This window comes from Oncorhynchus gorbuscha, linkage group LG24 (assembly GCF_021184085.1).
Source record: "Oncorhynchus gorbuscha isolate QuinsamMale2020 ecotype Even-year linkage group LG24, OgorEven_v1.0, whole genome shotgun sequence".
Taxonomy (NCBI): Eukaryota; Metazoa; Chordata; class Actinopteri; order Salmoniformes; family Salmonidae; genus Oncorhynchus; species Oncorhynchus gorbuscha.
Genome location: NC_060196.1, coordinates 40,123,551 through 40,143,832, shown reverse-complemented (window position 1 = coordinate 40,143,832; position 20,282 = coordinate 40,123,551). Strand labels below are relative to the sequence as shown.

The window sequence follows — 20,282 nt, the reverse complement described above, 5'->3', positions numbered from 1 at the left end:
GAACACAATGGGCGTAGACAGACGCATTATAGCCAATCAGATTCAAGTTTCACTCTCAATTCGATTCAAAGGGCTTTATTGGCAAAGCAAGTGAAATAGATAATAAACCAAAGTGAAATAACAAAGTCTAGGTCCAAGAGGCTTCTAAACATCTTCTACCCCCAAGCTATAAGACTTTTGAACATCTAGTCAAATGGCTACCCCCCCCCTGTTGGCTAGGGGCTCTTAAGTAATCATTTCACTGTAAGGTCTACCTACACCTGTTGTATTCTGCCCATGTGACTAAACAACTTGATTTGAAATCAGAAATGAACAGTAAACATTACACACACACACACACACACACACACACACACACACACACACACACACACACACACACACACACACACACACACACACACACACACACACACACACACACACACACACACACAGTACATAGAGACTATTTAGAGCCGATGTCACATGTAGAGAAATATCTCTGAATCTGATCAGCTGAATTTTTCTATATATATCTCTAGAATAGAACAGAATAGTTTGTCTGTCTGTCTGTGTCTGTCGATTGTACTTTCTCTCAACCACACAAAGCCATTGGGACAGTTTACTTAGCTGTATCCCGCACATTCAAGGCTCTATATTCAGCGATACATTAGTATAAACTATGTATAAACTATAATGACACAAACAATATTGTCTCTTATTTTTACTGAAAATAACAATCTCACAGAAGCACAAGTGTTTCTGTGTGACGTTGCCGGGGCACCATGGAAACAGCTCGTATCTTGTCACAGCTCCAGAACTACAGCGACACGACTGATGCCGAGCAGCTCAACGGAGGACGTTCTCTGCTAGCTGGGGTAGCTGCTGTTATCCACCATAGCCAGCTAGTCTTGTTCAGTTTGACCTAGCTAACTAGCGAGCTAGGTTAGGTTAGTGACTGTTGGCAAGCTTGTTAGCTAGCTAACGTTAATTGTTAGCTAGCTATAATAGCAAGCTACTTGTTTTTTGCTTGGAAGACGTTGTCAAGTGGTTGTCCGCAGAACAAAGTCTCAGAGGATGCTCGAATCAATAAACGTCACTGGTATGTATGCACTTGATCTGTGTTATGCCTTGAATTCACTTGAATATGTCCAACCTGGTCAGAACGCCGGCAGCAACAGAAACACACGGAACTTCAAACAGATGCAATGCTTTATTGGTTACTGTTATGTAGCTAAGCATACTTTATGATGATTTTAAAGTGTCTTCGTTATTAGGGCTATAACAGTTGTGTTGCATATATGCTCAATTTTCCTATCATTCTGCAAATGTTATTTTAGACCTAATTACAAAGCTGTCATAAAGTAATTACATGCTTAATAATAATATTTTTATTTTATTTTAAGCGCTTTTCAAGACGCCCAACGTAACTTTAAATAAAATCACACATTCAAATAAATAGCTATATAAAAGTACAGCCAAATTGTTATAACAGTCTAAATATGCATTCTAATTTCCAGTAGCTATTGTACTGCATTACTTGTCGGTACTATACTTCCTCAAAAATCGAAGCTATTTTGCAGTGCACCACGACAATTATTTTGTAGAAGAACTGCAAAAGACACCTGTTGCTGTAATAAAGCAGAAAACATTGATATGGTCAAAAGGGATATTTATCCATTCTTAATGTATTTGTTCTGTGACCAGCTACTGACTCCCTTATCTTTTGGAATGATTCAGCTTGGCAATGTTATCTGGAATGGTTTGTTTTCAAATCTTGTTGCCATGTGATCTGCTGAAGCCCTGAAGTGGTTGTGTTGTTAGTGCAGTGGTTGCATAACTTCCACATCAGCGCTCCTGTCTGAACAGAGTGGTTATACAGAGTGTGATGATGCTCCTGGTCATCCAGCCATCCCACTGGAGGTCAGGACACAAGGCTCTGCACAAGGGCTGCTACCCTGTCAGACTCTGGAGAAATGATGGGAATAATTAGGTGACTAGGCCTACATCATAACTGACTGTGCTTTGTGCATAGAGAAATCAATGAAGCATAGTTGCTAGTCCCACTAAGGACTGCTGATACAATTGCTATAAAGCTGTAACTGCAGAGTATGTTGAATATGTCCATTTGAGGTCTATGCACTGTGATTGTATGAAGGGGAGGAGGATAGTAGCAGCCTTTATTGCCCAAGGCTGATTGAGTCAGTGTTGCACTGCAAACCCAAACCGGTGATATCACCTTCTGAGCTATTGAATAAACCTCTGTTAGGGTTCTCTGAACAACGCACGCACACATGACATTATTCACATAAGTCTAGCTTTAGAGCTGAACTGGCTGCAGACTGAAGACACTCCTCTGTGTCTTGTTTGTAAGAGGATTATTCTATGTAGGTACTGTTCAGCGAGTGAGTGAGAGAATCTAAAATAAGTAAGCTGCTGCGTCAGCATTACTGACTCAACCCTCGGTCAGTCATCATCACTTGTTGTTTCAGAAAGGCTCCATTGGCCAGAGATGGAGCAGTCTAAGAAGTTCCTCCTTAGCTCGATGGTGCCGGTAGAGATGGAGATCTCTAAGAAGTACTCGAGCCCCAGGGTGCCAGACAAGCGGCCTGTGAGCCCCACTCAGGTGTGCCTGGAGAAGCTGTCCTCCAGCATCCTCAAGGACCTCTTCACCACGGGAACCAGCAGCTACAATGTACTCCTGCAGGCCGAGGAGGAGGAGAGACAGAGCCCCAAGCACTCCCTGTACCGCAGGCCCAAGAAGACTGTGAGATGTGCCTCTACAACCTGCAGGTCACACGACAGCCACCGCCGTCCGTCTGTAACTCCTCTGTTACTGTTGGGCCAGCAGGGCAGCGGAGACACCAGGCTCATCCCACCACCATGTCTTCTCCTCCGCCTCAGGGGGCTTCCCCAGCGGGCCCAAGCCAGCTCACAGCATCAAGGTCCTGGGTAGCACCACATGCCTGTCCCCCAGCCCTGTCTCCCGGACCCGGAAAACATGCTTCACCAGCTCACCCCGTACCAAGCTGCCCTCTCTGCCCAGAGGAGGGGTGATACGGGAAGGGGAGAACGCCGGGGTCAAGAAGCTCTGCATCCTCACTGCCATCAAGCCGTCCAACGTGGAGAAGGAGAAGGTGAAGTTTTTCAAGTCGGACTTCAGCTACAATCCTCAGTTTGAGTACAGCAACCCTGTGTCTCCGCTGGTGCTGGCTCGCCACAACAACGCCTCCGACCGCTTTCTGACACAGGTGAGACCCATGTTAATGAATTAATAGCACTTTTCGGCCATTTTAAACTAGAAATCTACCTACACATCAGCTAACACAGTGGAGAGGTGAGGAGTGAACTACCATGTCAATTACTGTCACAGGTAAGTGTAAGGCCAGGAACGGGACACAGGTTTTATACAACTATTTTCAGCAAAGGCAAGAGGTAGACTGAGCTGAAGTAAATCTGGCCACTCAGTGAAAGCCACGCAACCAGGTAGCAGACAAATCCTGACAGGATTGGATGGATTATTTGGGAAAAACTTGCTTTAAAACTCCAGCTTAGCACACCAGTCAGGAGAAAAATACACCAGTGCTCTGTCTGAGCTGTAGGGTTGAGGCAGAAAATATCTATCCACATTAGTATGTATCAAATGGATATCCACATTAGCCCTTATTCTGGGCAGATATCCAACAAGCTACTCTACCGACAGATCAATAGTTGAGTATGTTAAAAGTCATGTTGTGATTACGCCAACAGGAAAGACAAGAGAAATCAGACGCCGTAAAGCTTAATGGATACATGAATAGGAATGCACATCTTTGTACGATACATAGATAGTTAGCGGAGCTACAAGAATGAATTGAGGGACAAATACGTTTCCAATAAAAGGCCCGAGGTTTATGCTTTAAAGTAATGAGTACTACTGTAAATCACAAGGATTGTAATAGATAGGCCTCTGTTTAAATTATAGTTCTGTAGAATTAATAGAATGTAGTCTGGTCTAGTGTTTCGAGTGCGGTTTGAACTTAGTAGCATCCCCTGAGGTGTTCTGTTGCATACTAGCTACCTGGGTAACACTAGTATACTGATAGTAACATATGGCAGCCTCTTTAGTTGAGTAAAGACTACAGGAAATGCACTGTAAAGTGATCCTGTGGAGGATATTGCAGTTTGTGCTATCATGTTTTCTTTCTTCCACTCCTGGCACCAGTCTTGTTTTACACACTCCCAGTATGTACAACTGTGTGTCCATTCATTCTACTGTTGTAGATTTAATGTAGAAAATGACACCTTTTTTGTTACATACTCCATGATCAGAAGGAACTGTTATTAAACTTAAATAAACGATGAAACACAAATTAGGCTATCTGCCCAATTTTATAAACTGATTTACTCTGTGATGTGAACAGGTTATTGTACTATTGCATAACAACTCCAGTTACTGTACATTTCACAGAACTGACTTGATTTCTGAACTCTACTTGATCTCTGTGGCATGTGTGCTGGGGTGAGAGAGAGGATGATCTCTAATGACCTGTAGAGAGTAGGGACTGTCTCTTAAGCCTAGTCCACAGCCCTGAACACACACTAGAGAGAATAGAGAAAGCACTGACCTGTTCTGCCCAGCCTGGCTACTGGACAAAATTACTCCCAAGTGCTATTCCCAATAGGGAGCAATTTATATAGCTCAGGGAGGGGCAACTGGCAGCCAGCCCACAGGGCCCTGCTCAAGGTGCGAATTCAAAAATCAACAGTTTTTCTATTGTTGTATCAGTTACTGATAGTCACTCAATTAGCCCATGTCAGCAAAACATTTGTCGATTGTTAAGTTATTCTAGCGGACTGCTATCTAAATGTGAAGTAATCAAGAGCAAATTAAAGCCCTGTGGTGAAATGTGTAGAATTATAGGAAATTAGCTGTAAAATGGCATTTTCTCTACACCCTATGGCAACATGTGTGGAATTGCACAAAATTAACTCTAAAACTTAGGGGCAAGTGTGGCCCCTCATGATGAGTTCAGATTTTTAGAGTCCCCAACCCCCATTAAAGTTGCCCATCCCCGATATAGCCTAATTATAGGGAGCTGTTTTCTATGCAGTATGTCCCTTCAAACAAATCAACTGAAGGACGAGACAAGTTCTTGTTATTTCCCTCATTATCATCTGAACACAAGTTGCACTCGAATGGAATCAAGCCTTTATAGCTGTATCCTTACCAAGATAATACCGGAGTCCATCATTAGATTTGAGCCTAATGTTGTCTGTTAGTTGACGGCATGTCATTGTGTCTCTCCCTACAGGCGGTGCGTATCATGGAGTTGGCCCTCCAGAAGTATGGGAACTATGAGAAGTTTGAGCAGGCCACAGGGGGAAACTTGCTCACCAAGGGCCGGATCTGGTACCTGGTCAAGAAGTACATGGAAAAGGAGGGCTGTATTGGGGAGGTGAGAGAGCGTCTTGAGTAATCTGATCCTAGATCTGTGGTCAAGGGCAACTTTTACCTGGAGAAAGGTAGAAGGTACCCCTTACCACAGATCCTGGGTCAGCTATGTTTTAACATTAACATTCTGCACACCCCAATCAGAACAATTCCCTCATATGACGCAACCGCCACACAGCCCCCTCCTCACATAGTAACCCCATAACCTGCTTTGGTACCGTAGCGCTTATTAAGGTACACATTCCATAACTACATATCTCTCTGTGGTGTCTTTACCAGATAGTGCTCCATATATAGTGAGTCTCAACATCACTCCCTCTGTCTGTTGTCAGATAGTGGTCAATGTGACAGACGACCTCCTCTCCAGAGCGTCCATGACGGTGGTGAACAGCCGGCCTACTCTGACCATCAACATTGCCACAGCCCGGGAACACTGGCTGGAGGGCATGCTACGACATGAGATCAGTGGGTAGTATAACTCCATTATACCTCTATCATGCTTAGTTTGGTCAAGAGGTGCACAAATACCAGTGTTTTTCCAGTATTACAGCCACACAGTAATGTCTTTCAAGGGTCTTTCGATGCACAGAGTTTCTCCTGGATCACGGAGAATGGGTCAGGAGTGTTAGGTTCAAAACATGTCTTGGTTCATAAGAAGCACATACTCAACCACAGCACATTTAAATGAACACAATCATTACTCATGGTACTGGTCCACTCAATACTGAACTTGCTGTGTGCTGCCTCGGCCCACTAGTCTGCTCTGCTGTACTCAGCAGCACAGTTATTTTTTTGAGGATGAGTTCAGCTTCCAAGTATATTGTCAATGGGTCTCTTCACCCTGTTGGTGCAATATAGCCACTGTGGTCATTTCCTGTGTCTGTGCCCTCTCCCCAGGCACACACTACTTCCGGGGCATCAACAACGCCCAGCAGCCGTGGAGCAGCGGAGTCGGAAGGAAAACGCACAACCTCCGACCTTTGAACCCTACTGAGGAGGGGCTGGCCAGCATCCACTCTGTCCTGTTCCGTAAGGACCCCACCCTGTGGAGGGCTGCCTTGCTCTACTACACTGTGTACCAGGCCAGCCGCATGTCCTTCTCTCAGCTGTTCCACAGCCTGGGACGCTTCGTCCAGGAACCCAACACACGCTGGGACTACTGTGTACGAGCCAAGAGGGGGCAGAGCGACACCGCACAGCCTGGTAACTAACACAGACACACATTTGTTCACACGCCCATACATAGGCATTCCTGCATGCAGGCACACACTTATCTCGAGCTTTAGCTTTGTATCCTACTGGAGTCAGCATTTTCTACCAGGCCTTGGGTGTTTCAGTACGTACTGCTGTCATCTTGATGGGCTTGTTGTATATTTCAGCTTGTTTCAGTACGTACTGCTGTCATCTTAATGGGCTTGTTGTATATTTCAGCTTGTTTCAGTACGTACTGCTGTCATCTTAATGGGCTTGTTGTATATTTCAGCTTGTTTCAGTACGTACTGCTGTCATCTTAATGGGCTTGTTGTATATTTCAGCTTGTTTCAGTACGTACTGCTGTCATCTTGATGGGCTTGTTGTATATTTCAGCTGTTGTTTCAGTACGTACTGCTGTCATCTTAATGGGCTTGTTGTATATTTCAGCTTGTTTCAGTACGTACTGCTGTCATCTTAATGGGCTTGTTGTATATTTCAGCTTGTTTCAGTACGTACTGCTGTCATCTTGATGGGCTTGTTGTATATTTCAGCTTGTTTCAGTACGTACTGCTGTCATCTTGATGGGCTTGTTGTATATTTCAGGCTGTTTCAGTACGTACTGCTGTCATCTTAATGGGCTTGTTGTATATTTCAGCTTGTTTCAGTACGTACTGCTGTCATCTTGATGGGCTTGTTGTATATTTCAGCTTGTTTCAGTACGTACTGCTGTCATCTTAATGGGCTTGTTGTATATTTCAGCTTGTTTCAGTATGTACTGCTGTCATCTTGATGGGCTTGTTGTATATTTCAGCTTGTTTCAGTACGTACTGCTGTCATCTTGATGGGCTTGTTGTATATTTCAGCTTGTTTCAGTACGTACTGCTGTCATCTTGATGGGCTTGTTGTATATTTCAGGCTGTTTCAGTACGTACTGCTGTCATCTTGATGGGCTTGTTGTATATTTCAGCTTGTTTCAGTACGTACTGCTGTCATCTTGATGGGCTTGTTGTATATTTCAGCTTGTTTCAGTACGTACTGCTGTCATCTTGATGGGCTTGTTGTATATTTCAGCTTGTTTCAGTACGTACTGCTGTCATCTTGATGGGCTTGTTGTATATTTCAGCTTGTTTCAGTACGTACTGCTGTCATCTTGATGGGCTTGTTGTATATTTCAGCTTGTTTCAGTAAGTACTGCTGTCATCTTAATGGGCTTGTTGTATATTTCAGCTTGTTTCAGTACGTACTGCTGTCATCTTAATGGGCTTGTTGTATATTTCAGCTTGTTTCAGTACGTACTGCTGTCATCTTGATGGGCTTGTTGTATATTTCAGCTTGTTTCAGTAAGTACTGCTGTCATCTTAATGGGCTTGTTGTATATTTCAGCTTGTTTCAGTACGTACTGCTGTCATCTTAATGGGCTTGTTGTATATTTCAGCTTGTTTCAGTACGTACTGCTGTCATCTTGATGGGCTTGTTGTATATTTCAGCTTGTTTCAGTACGTACTGCTGTCATCTTGATGGGCTTGTTGTATATTTCAGCTTGTTTCAGTACGTACTGCTGTCATCTTGATGGGCTTGTTGTATATTTCAGCTTGTTTCAGTACGTACTGCTGTCATCTTAATGGGCTTGTTGTATATTTCAGCTTGTTTCAGTACGTACTGCTGTCATCTTGATGGGCTTGTTGTATATTTCAGCTTGTTTCAGTACGTACTGCTGTCATCTTGATGGGCTTGTTGTATATTTCAGCTTGTTTCAGTACGTACTGCTGTCATCTTGATGGGCTTGTTGTATATTTCAGCTTGTTTCAGTACGTACTGCTGTCATCTTGATGGGCTTGTTGTATATTTCAGCTTGTTTCAGTACGTACTGCTGTCATCTTGATGGGCTTGTTGTATATATTTCAGGCTGTTTCAGTACGTACTGCTGTCATCTTGATGGGCTTGTTGTATATTTCAGCTTGTTTCAGTACGTACTGCTGTCATCTTAATGGGCTTGTTGTATATTTCAGCTTGTTTCAGTACGTACTGCTGTCATCTTAATGGGCTTGTTGTATATTTCAGCTTGTTTCAGTACGTACTGCTGTCATCTTAATGGGCTTGTTGTATATTTCAGCTTGTTTCAGTACGTACTGCTGTCATCTTGATGGGCTTGTTGTATATTTCAGCTTGTTTCAGTACGTACTGCTGTCATCTTGATGGGCTTGTTGTATATTTCAGCTTGTTTCAGTACGTACTGCTGTCATCTTAATGGGCTTGTTGTATATTTCAGCTTGTTTCAGTACGTACTGCTGTCATCTTGATGGGCTTGTTGTATATTTCAGCTTGTTTCAGTACGTCATCTTGATGGGCTTGTTGTATATTTCATCTTGATGGGCTTGTTGTATATTTCAGGCTGTTTCAGTACGTACTGCTGTCATCTTAATGGGCTTGTTGTATATTTCAGCTTGTTTCAGTACATACTGCTGTCATCTTGATGGGCTTGTTGTATATTTCAGCTTGTTTCAGTACGTACTGCTGTCATCTTAATGGGCTTGTTGTATATTTCAGCTTGTTTCAGTATGTACTGCTGTCATCTTGATGGGCTTGTTGTATATTTCAGCTTGTTTCAGTACGTACTGCTGTCATCTTGATGGGCTTGTTGTATATTTCAGCTTGTTTCAGTACGTACTGCTGTCATCTTGATGGGCTTGTTGTATATTTCAGCTTGTTTCAGTACGTACTGCTGTCATCTTGATGGGCTTGTTGTATATTTCAGCTTGTTTCAGTACGTACTGCTGTCATCTTGATGGGCTTGTTGTATATTTCAGCTTGTTTCAGTACGTACTGCTGTCATCTTGATGGGCTTGTTGTATATTTCAGCTTGTTTCAGTACGTACTGCTGTCATCTTGATGGGCTTGTTGTATATTTCAGCTTGTTTCAGTACGTACTGCTGTCATCTTGATGGGCTTGTTGTATATTTCAGCTTGTTTCAGTAAGTACTGCTGTCATCTTAATGGGCTTGTTGTATATTTCAGCTTGTTTCAGTACGTACTGCTGTCATCTTAATGGGCTTGTTGTATATTTCAGCTTGTTTCAGTACGTACTGCTGTCATCTTGATGGGCTTGTTGTATATTTCAGCTTGTTTCAGTAAGTACTGCTGTCATCTTAATGGGCTTGTTGTATATTTCAGCTTGTTTCAGTACGTACTGCTGTCATCTTAATGGGCTTGTTGTATATTTCAGCTTGTTTCAGTACGTACTGCTGTCATCTTGATGGGCTTGTTGTATATTTCAGCTTGTTTCAGTACGTACTGCTGTCATCTTGATGGGCTTGTTGTATATTTCAGCTTGTTTCAGTACGTACTGCTGTCATCTTGATGGGCTTGTTGTATATTTCAGCTTGTTTCAGTACGTACTGCTGTCATCTTAATGGGCTTGTTGTATATTTCAGCTTGTTTCAGTACGTACTGCTGTCATCTTGATGGGCTTGTTGTATATTTCAGCTTGTTTCAGTACGTACTGCTGTCATCTTGATGGGCTTGTTGTATATTTCAGCTTGTTTCAGTACGTACTGCTGTCATCTTGATGGGCTTGTTGTATATTTCAGCTTGTTTCAGTACGTACTGCTGTCATCTTGATGGGCTTGTTGTATATTTCAGCTTGTTTCAGTACGTACTGCTGTCATCTTGATGGGCTTGTTGTATATTTCAGGCTGTTTCAGTACGTACTGCTGTCATCTTGATGGGCTTGTTGTATATTTCAGGCTGTTTCAGTACGTACTGCTGTCATCTTGATGGGCTTGTTGTATATTTCAGCTTGTTTCAGTACGTACTGCTGTCATCTTAATGGGCTTGTTGTATATTTCAGCTTGTTTCAGTACGTACTGCTGTCATCTTGATGGGCTTGTTGTATATTTCAGCTTGTTTCAGTACGTACTGCTGTCATCTTGATGGGCTTGTTGTATATTTCAGCTTGTTTCAGTACGTACTGCTGTCATCTTGATGGGCTTGTTGTATATTTCAGGCTTTTTCAGTACGTACTGCTGTCATCTTAATGGGCTTGTTGTATATTTCAGCTTGTTTCAGTACGTACTGCTGTCATCTTGATGGGCTTGTTGTATATTTCAGCTTGTTTCAGTACGTACTGCTGTCATCTTGATGGGCTTGTTGTATATTTCAGCTTGTTTCAGTACGTACTGCTGTCATCTTGATGGGCTTGTTGTATATTTCAGCTTGTTTCAGTCTTAATGGGCTTGTACTGCTGTCATCTTATCTTGATGGGCTTGTTGTATATTTCAGCTTGTTTCAGTACGTACTGCTGTCATCTTGATGGGCTTGTTGTATATTTCAGCTTGTTTCAGTACGTACTGCTGTCATCTTAATGGGCTTGTTGTATATTTCAGCTTGTTTCAGTACGTACTGCTGTCATCTTAATGGGCTTGTTGTATATTTCAGCTTGTTTCAGTACGTACTGCTGTCATCTTGATGGGCTTGTTGTATATTTCAGCTTGTTTCAGTACGTACTGCTGTCATCTTGATGGGCTTGTTGTATATTTCAGGCTGTTTCAGTACGTACTGCTGTCATCTTAATGGGCTTGTTGTATATTTCAGCTTGTTTCAGTACGTACTGCTGTCATCTTGATGGGCTTGTTGTATATTTCAGCTTGTTTCAGTACGTACTGCTGTCATCTTAATGGGCTTGTTGTATATTTCAGCTTGTTTCAGTATGTACTGCTGTCATCTTGATGGGCTTGTTGTATATTTCAGCTTGTTTCAGTACGTACTGCTGTCATCTTGATGGGCTTGTTGTATATTTCAGCTTGTTTCAGTACGTACTGCTGTCATCTTGATGGGCTTGTTGTATATTTCAGGCTGTTTCAGTACGTACTGCTGTCATCTTGATGGGCTTGTTGTATATTTCAGCTTGTTTCAGTACGTACTGCTGTCATCTTGATGGGCTTGTTGTATATTTCAGCTTGTTTCAGTACGTACTGCTGTCATCTTGATGGGCTTGTTGTATATTTCAGCTTGTTTCAGTACGTCATCTTGATGCTGTCATCTTGATGGGCTTGTTGTATATTTCAGCTTGTTTCAGTACGTACTGCTGTCATCTTGATGGGCTTGTTGTATATTTCAGGCTGTTTCAGTACGTACTGCTGTCATCTTGATGGGCTTGTTGTATATTTCAGGCTGTTTCAGTACGTACTGCTGTCATCTTGATGGGCTTGTTGTATATTTCAGCTTGTTTCAGTACGTACTGCTGTCATCTTGATGGGCTTGTTGTATATTTCAGCTTGTTTCAGTACGTACTGCTGTCATCTTGATGGGCTTGTTGTATATTTCAGGCTGTTTCAGTACGTACTGCTGTCATCTTGATGGGCTTGTTGTATATTTCAGGCTGTTTCAGTACGTACTGCTGTCATCTTGATGGGCTTGTTGTATATTTCAGCTTGTTTCAGTACGTACTGCTGTCATCTTGATGGGCTTGTTGTATATTTCAGCTTGTTTCAGTACGTACTGCTGTCATCTTGATGGGCTTGTTGTATATTTCAGCTTGTTTCAGTACGTACTGCTGTCATCTTGATGGGCTTGTTGTATATTTCAGGCTTTTTCAGTACGTACTGCTGTCATCTTAATGGGCTTGTTGTATATTTCAGCTTGTTTCAGTACGTACTGCTGTCATCTTGATGGGCTTGTTGTATATTTCAGCTTGTTTCAGGGCTTGTTGTATATTTCAGCGTTTCTGCTGTCATCTTGATGGGCTTGTTGTATATTTCAGCTTGTTTCAGTACGTACTGCTGTCATCTTGATGGGCTTGTTGTATATTTCAGCTTGTTTCAGTACGTACTGCTGTCATCTTAATGGGCTTGTTGTATATTTCAGCTTGTTTCAGTACGTACTGCTGTCATCTTGATGGGCTTGTTGTATATTTCAGCTTGTTTCAGTACGTACTGCTGTCATCTTGATGGGCTTGTTGTATATTTCAGCTTGTTTCAGTACGTACTGCTGTCATCTTGATGGGCTTGTTGTATATTTCAGCTTGTTTCAGTACGTACTGCTGTCATCTTGATGGGCTTGTTGTATATTTCAGCTTGTTTCAGTACGTACTGCTGTCATCTTGATGGGCTTGTTGTATATTTCAGCTTGTTTCAGTACGTACTGCTGTCATCTTGATGGGCTTGTTGTATATTTCAGCTTGTTTCAGTACGTACTGCTGTCATCTTGATGGGCTTGTTGTATATTTCAGCTTGTTTCAGTACGTACTGCTGTCATCTTGATGGGCTTGTTGTATATTTCAGGCTGTTTCAGTACGTACTGCTGTCATCTTGATGGGCTTGTTGTATATTTCAGCTTGTTTCAGTACGTACTGCTGTCATCTTAATGGGCTTGTTGTATATTTCAGGCTGTTTCAGTACGTACTGCTGTCATCTTAATGGACTTGTTGTATATTTCAGCTTGTTTCAGTACGTACTGCTGTCATCTTAATGGGCTTGTTGTATATTTCAGGCTGTTTCAGTACGTACTGCTGTCATCTTGATGGGCTTGTTGTATATTTCAGCTTGTTTCAGTACGTACTGCTGTCATCTTAATGGGCTTGTTGTATATTTCAGCTTGTTTCAGTACGTACTGCTGTCATCTTAATGGGCTTGTTGTATATTTCAGCTTGTTTCAGTACGTACTGCTGTCATCTTAATGGGCTTGTTGTATATTTCAGCTTGTTTCAGTACGTACTGCTGTCATCTTGATGGGCTTGTTGTATATTTCAGGCTGTTTCAGTACGTACTGCTGTCATCTTGATGGGCTTGTTGTATATTTCAGGCTGTTTCAGTACGTACTGCTGTCATCTTGATGGGCTTGTTGTATATTTCAGCTTGTTTCAGTACGTACTGCTGTCATCTTGATGGGCTTGTTGTATATTTCAGGCTGTTTCAGTACGTACTGCTGTCATCTTGATGGGCTTGTTGTATATTTCAGGCTGTTTCAGTACGTACTGCTGTCATCTTGATGAGCTTGTTGTATATTTCAGCTTGTTTCAGTACGTACTGCTGTCATCTTGATGGGCTTGTTGTATATTTCAGCTTGTTTCAGTACGTACTGCTGTCATCTTGATGGGCTTGTTGTATATTTCAGCTTGTTTCAGTACGTACTGCTGTCATCTTAATGGGCTTGTTGTATATTTCAGGCTGTTTCAGTACGTACTGCTGTCATCTTGATGGGCTTGTTGTATATTTCAGCTTGTTTCAGTACGTACTGCTGTCATCTTAATGGGCTTGTTGTATATTTCAGCTTGTTTCAGTACGTACTGCTGTCATCTTGATGGGCTTGTTGTATATTTCAGCTTGTTTCAGTACGTACTGCTGTCATCTTGATGGGCTTGTTGTATATTTCAGGCTGTTTCAGTACGTACTGCTGTCATCTTGATGGGCTTGTTGTATATTTCAGGCTGTTTCAGTACGTACTGCTGTCATCTTAATGGGCTTGTTGTATATTTCAGCTTGTTTCAGTATGTACTGCTGTCATCTTAATGGGCTTGTTGTATATTTCAGCTTGTTTCAGTATGTACTGCTGTCATCTTGATGGGCTTGTTGTATATTTCAGCTTGTTTCAGTATGTACTGCTGTCATCTTAATGGGCTTGTTGTATATTTCAGCTTGTTTCAGTACGTACTGCTGTCATGTTGATGGGCTTGTTGTATATTTCAGGCTGTTTCAGTACGTACTGCTGTCATCTTGATGGGCTTGTTGTATATTTCAGCTTGTTTCAGTACATACTGCTGTCATGTTGATGGGCTTGTTGTATATTTCAGCTTGTTTCAGTATGTACTGCTGTCATCTTAATGGGCTTGTTGTATATTTCAGCTTGTTTCAGTACGTACTGCTGTCATCTTGATGGGCTTGTTGTATATTTCAGCTTGTTTCAGTATGTACTGCTGTCATGTTGATGGGCTTGTTGTATATTTCAGCTTGTTTCAGTATGTACTGCTGTCATCTTAATGGGCTTGTTGTATATTTCAGCTTGTTTCAGTACGTACTGCTGTCATCTTAATGGGCTTGTTGTATATTTCAGCTTGTTTCAGTACGTACTGCTGTCATCTTAATGGGCTTGTTGTATATTTCAGGCTGTTTCAGTACGTACTGCTGTCATGTTGATGGGCTTGTTGTATATTTCAGCTTGTTTCAGTACGTGCTGCTGTCATGTTGATGGGCTTGTTGTATATTTCAGGCTGTTTCAGGAAGGACCAGGTGTACCTGGACGGCATCCTGAAGATCCTAAGACACAGAGAGAGGATTAACTTCCAGCTGCTCATGTCCCTGGGGAAGGTGGGTAACGGGGTCTGTTTAATGTGTCAGACTAGAGTAGGTTTATCAGGAGGCAAAGGCAATACGTTGGATGTGTTTGACTGCACAGCTTTCATATTATTCTCCTCTCTTCCTCTCTCCTTCACCATAACGACAATGCTTATTTACACATGAAATTGAATGAGATGCCAGGTTGAATAAGCTTATGTAACTACAGCTGTATGAGAGAGCAGATCAGACCATGTGATTCTGCCTGAGAAGAAGAATGACTTCAGGCATAGGGAGGGAACACATGACTCACAATGTGTTTCACACAGATGGGCTTCCAGTGTTACTGCTGTCTGTCCTCCTAGGCTTATCTGTATAGCACAGGTGGCCAACCCCCTAGAGAGCTACTTGGTATGCAGGCTTTTGTTCCTGCCCTGCTCGAACACATCAATGAGCTGCTCATCAGGGCAGTTCCAGGTGTGTTAGAGTAAGGCTGGAACAAAAGCCTGCCAGGAGGGGGTTGGCCACTGGCACTCCCTGCTTAATAGAAACCTTATTTGATTAAATTAGCACAAATTCCATCTTGATTGTTTCTGTCTGTCTGTTTTATTTTGCTTGTTCTAAAATACATTCGCATGATTTCCATCTTGATTGTTCCTGTCTGCCTGCCTGCGCAGGTGTCGTACGAGGACGTGGATCGTCTGAAAGGCCTGGCGCTGATGGAGCATGTGAGGATACCTCACTTTTTGCAGGACATGGCGTGCTACGCTGAACAGCTGGAGAAGATCATGGAGGTCAACCAGCTGACTGACGAGGAGCTCAGGGTGCTCATCTGAGACATGGAGGAGTAGAGGGCCTGCCCACTCAGTTACTCCAACACATAGCTTGTACAGGTTAACAGCAACCTGACCAAGATCCATTTGGGATTGAAACGTTATGTATATAACAAAGGCTTAGAGGTTGTTATGAGGTATGTGTTGAAGTAAGTGAATGTGAGGGTCCTTCTGGCCCGGGTACCCTATGAGAAGTGATGATACGCTCCTCATCTGAGCATGCCCAGAAAGAGGTAACCCCTGACCCTCCAGCACACCTTACCTCCACCAAGCTAATGAGCTACCGGGAACCTCATTAAAGTCAGTGGCATCATTCACAGTGACATTCCTGCATCTCACCACCAGTACCATCCCCAACAGGCAAAATTGCATGTGATGCCATGATGATGTCATTTCCTGGTTGTAAACTGGCTTTCCACCACATATGGTAGCTGTGTGACGTGACATGACTTGTGCAGTGTACTGTATTGTATGTAGGGTTTCTCTCTCCATTTCTATATGCACCCCACAGCCAAGTGTAATTGCATTTTCAATCTCCTGTTCAAAAGACTAAGGGGTTCCTATACTAATGTTTCTAAACAGAGTTTTACCGTACTGGTTGGTTGCTGTTGTTATAGTTGATGTTCAGGTAATGACCCATGAACCAGAGAGTGTGTGTGTTTGTCAGGGTCGGGCTGCAGTGAGAGACATACAGAAGAGAGACGGCTACGGTATCATAAAAGCACAACATTGACTCATGATGTGGCCAGGTCACAGTGGAGAAAGGAATGTGGAAGAGGCTAAACTAATGAAGCACAAGATGGCAGCATAGTGCTGAGATAGTAGGATTGGGACAGCATAGAAATGCATTGCGAATCATATGTATTTGTGCCCTGTTGACATATCCTTGGCGCAGCAATCCCTCCAAAACAACCACTTTCTTACGATTTGCACTTATTTCTCCAGCGTTGAACTGCTTTATTTCTGGCAGTTTCCTTAGAGATAACCTTATAACCTTACACTGATGAACTCTCCCTCCTGCATTTTAAAACAAACCAATAGGCCTAGTGTTTTTAAAGGCAGGGTGTAACTAATATTGTACTGTAATGTTTTTCTCCTTTTTGTCAAACATGATTGACAGGTTGTTGATTTTCTGGCTTTTGGTACGTGTTTTGAGAACTGAACACTGTGATATTTGATAAATATTGTTCAATTGACACTTTCTACTAGCCTGGTCTTAGATCAGTTTGTGCTCTCTTGCCAATAGTTATTTACAATGACCATAGGAGTTGGCAGGATAGCACAAACTGATCTGGGACCAGGATAACTTTGACCTGATGTAGGTAGTAGCATGTTTGCTGCCGCTACTTCACCACAAATGGCCCTGGGTATGATCTAACTGTATGATGAGCACTAGTGTTTATAAGTGACATTGCGCTGTGTATTGTATTGTACTGTAACTGTACTGTATTTGAATGCCTCCTGATGGTCACTGAATCCCTAATAAAGTGGATTTATCACCTTGGAGACTTGGCTTTTTGTCTCTATCTGTTCTTAATCTGGGGCCAGAGGTGTTGAAGTCGCCTTGTCCCATTCATTCATCTCAGGTTTCACTGTGAAACTGGACTCCATTGGGGCTCCATGTTGAAAGGCACCTACAAGCACTGACATGCTGGACAATTGGCCTCTGTCCACACGGAGACGACCCACAAGAACAGGGCCTCTTATCCTGGGCTTCCACTCTGCTCCAGTTAAGAGTTTTCATTTTGTTAGGGCGTGAAGTGTATTTCACATGGCTTGGAAGGCAACCATAAATATTTCACAGAGACATTTTGTTTTAGAGGCTTGTTTGGTCGAAGTGGGTTAGATGTTTTTAGGACAGGGGTGACAGCTGAAGTGTGGGTGGGCTGAAGGAGGGGAGGCCTCTGCAGTCCACATTTTTCACCACTAGAGGACCTGCTACTTTCTCCACAACTCCATCATAAGGGAGAGATGATTTGACTGAAATGTGAAGAATCACTTAAAAACGGAAATAAAGCGTAAACTTTGCCTCCAACATCATGTCAATGATGAAAGTAGAATCATGAATATTACAAAAGGAGCATTTTACTTTGAACACATTCAATCCTAATGTGACCGCCAGTATTGAGCAATAGTAACCATAGTCACCTGGAATGCATTTCAATTAACAGGTATGCCTTGTTGAAAGTTAATTTGTTGAATTTATTTCCTTCTTAATGCATTTTTGCCAATCAGTTGGTAGGGTAGGTATACAGAAGATAGCCCTATTTGGTAAAATACCAAGTCCATATTATGGCAAGAACAGCTCAAATAAGCAAAGAAAAAGGACAGTCAATCATTACTTTAAGACATGAAGGTCAGTCAATCCGAAACATTTCAACAACTTTGAAAGTTTCTTCAAGTACAGTCGCAAAAACCATCAAGCGCTATAATGAAACTGGCTCTCGAGTCGTCCACAGGAAAGGAAGACCCAGAGTTACCTCTGCTGCAGAGAAGTTCATTGGAGTTAACTGCACCTCAGACTGCAGCCCAAATAAACGCTTCACAGAGTTCAAATAACAGACATCTCAACATCAACTGTTCAGAGGAGACTGTGTGAATCAGGCCTTCATGGTCGAATTGCTACAAAGAAACCACTACTAAAGGACACCAATAAGAAGAGACTTGCTTGTGCCAAGAAACATAAGTGATGGACATTATCCTGGTGGAAATCTGTCCTTTGGTCTGATGAGTCCAAATTTGAGATTTTTGGTTCCAACCGCCGTGTCTGTGAGACACAGAGTAGGTGAACGGATGATCTCCGCATGTGTGGTTCCCACAGTGAAGCATGGAGGAGGTGGTGTGATGGTGCTTTGCTGGTGACGTTGTCTGTGATTTATTTAGAATTTAAGGCACACTTAACCAGCATGGCTACCAGAGCATTCTGCAGAGATTAGACAAAGAAGGAGAGTGATGGTGCTTCATCAGATCACCCAACCTCAACCTAATTGAGATGGTTTGGGATGAGTTGGACCGCAGAGTGAAGGAAAAGCAGTCAACAAGTGCTCAGCATATGTGGGAACTCCTTCAAGATTGTTGGAAAAGTGTTCCAGGTGAAGCTGGTTGAGAGAATTCCAAGAGGATGCAAAGCTGTCTACAAGGCAAATGATGGCTACTTTGTAGAATCTAAAATACATGTATATTTTGATTTGTTTAAAAAAAAAGTTACTATATGATTCCATGTGTTACTTCATAGTTTGGATGTTTTAACTATTATTCTACAACGTAGAAAATAGTAAAAATAAAGAAAAACCCTTGAATGAGTAGGTGTATCCAAACTTTTGACTGCTACTAAATTAAATTGTTAAAACAGTATGTAAACATTATTAAAGTGACTAGTGATTCCATGTCTATATACGTACATAGGGCAACAGCATCTTAGGTGCAGGGTTGAGTAACCAGGTGGTAGCCAGCTACAGACAGTGAAGAAGTTCAGGACAGGGTACTGGGTGGAGGCCAGCTAGTGATGGCTATTTAAGATCGCTGTTTTTCAGTCTCCACTTTGATGCACTGGCCACCTTCGGGATGATAGAGGGGTGAACAGCCCACGGCTTAGGTGGTTGATGTCCTTGGTCTTTTTGGCCTTCCTGCGACATCGGGTGCTGTGGGTGTCCTGGAGGGCAGGCAGTGCACATGGTGATGCATTGTGCAGACCGCACCACCCTCTGGAGAGCCCTGCGGTTGTGGGCAGTGCAGTCGCCGTACCAGGAAGTGATATAGCCCGACAGGATGCTGTCAATGGTGCATCTGTACATTTTTGTGAGGTACTTACCCAGAAAGACTCACAGCTGTAATCGCTGCAAAAGGCGAGCCTAACATGTTGACTCAAGTGTTCAACCCCCTACGTAATTAAGATATACTAGGGTTTTATTTTTCATTTAAAAAGAAAACAGTATGTTGTGTAATTGACAAGAAATGACATTTCAATCCATTTTAATCCCACATAGCACAAAATGTAGAAAAAGTAAAGTGGTGTGAATACATTCTGAAGGCCCTGTACGTGAGCAACAACATGTTGTATACACACTGTATACAGTAGTTCAGTTGTTTGTGTGTGTATGCATACACACTGTATACAGTAGTTCAGTTGTTTGTGTGTGTATGCATACACACTGTATACAGTAGTTCAGTTGTTTGTGTGTGTATGCATACACACACTGTATACAGTAGTTCAGCGTTGTTTGTGTGTGTATGCATACACACTGTATACAGTAGTTCAGTTGTTTGTGTGTGTATGCATACACACACTGTATACAGTAGTTCAGCGTTGTTTGTGTGTGTATGCATACACACACTGTATACAGTAGTTCAGCGTTGTTTGTGTGTGTATGCATACACACTGTATACAGTAGCTCAGTTGTTTGTGTGTGTATGCATACACACTGTATACAGTAGTTCAGCGTTGTGTGTGTGTATGCATACACACTGTATACAGTAGTTCAGCGTTGTTTGTGTGTGTATGCATACACACTGTATACAGTAGTTCAGCGTTGTGTGTGTGTATGCATACACACTGTATACAGTAGTTCAGCG

At 42.4% G+C, this 20,282-nt stretch overlaps 2 protein-coding genes across 3 annotated transcripts; both read left to right on the top strand.

Annotated features, from left to right (window-relative positions):
• Positions 1–580: 580 nt before the first annotated feature.
• Positions 581–2,938, top strand: LOC124012690 (uncharacterized protein KIAA0895-like). Of its 2 annotated transcripts, none has more exons than XM_046326565.1 (2): positions 581–1,084; positions 2,479–2,938. In XM_046326565.1, the coding sequence occupies exon 2, from the start codon at positions 2,495–2,497 to the stop codon at positions 2,936–2,938; it is 444 nt and encodes a 147-aa protein (XP_046182521.1). In that variant the 5' UTR covers positions 581–1,084; positions 2,479–2,494. The 2 variants fall into 2 exon arrangements, with proteins under 2 accessions (XP_046182521.1, XP_046182520.1); XM_046326564.1 differs by having other exon boundaries at positions 587–1,084; positions 2,475–2,938.
• Positions 2,939–3,082: 144 nt separating this feature from the next.
• LOC124012688 (uncharacterized protein KIAA0895-like) lies at positions 3,083–17,216 on the top strand. Its single transcript, XM_046326563.1, has 6 exons — positions 3,083–3,233; positions 5,277–5,420; positions 5,749–5,881; positions 6,314–6,619; positions 14,813–14,910; positions 15,555–17,216. The coding sequence occupies exons 2-6, from the start codon at positions 5,289–5,291 to the stop codon at positions 15,711–15,713; spliced, it is 828 nt and encodes a 275-aa protein (XP_046182519.1). The 5' UTR covers positions 3,083–3,233; positions 5,277–5,288; the 3' UTR covers positions 15,714–17,216.
• Positions 17,217–20,282: the final 3,066 nt, after the last annotated feature.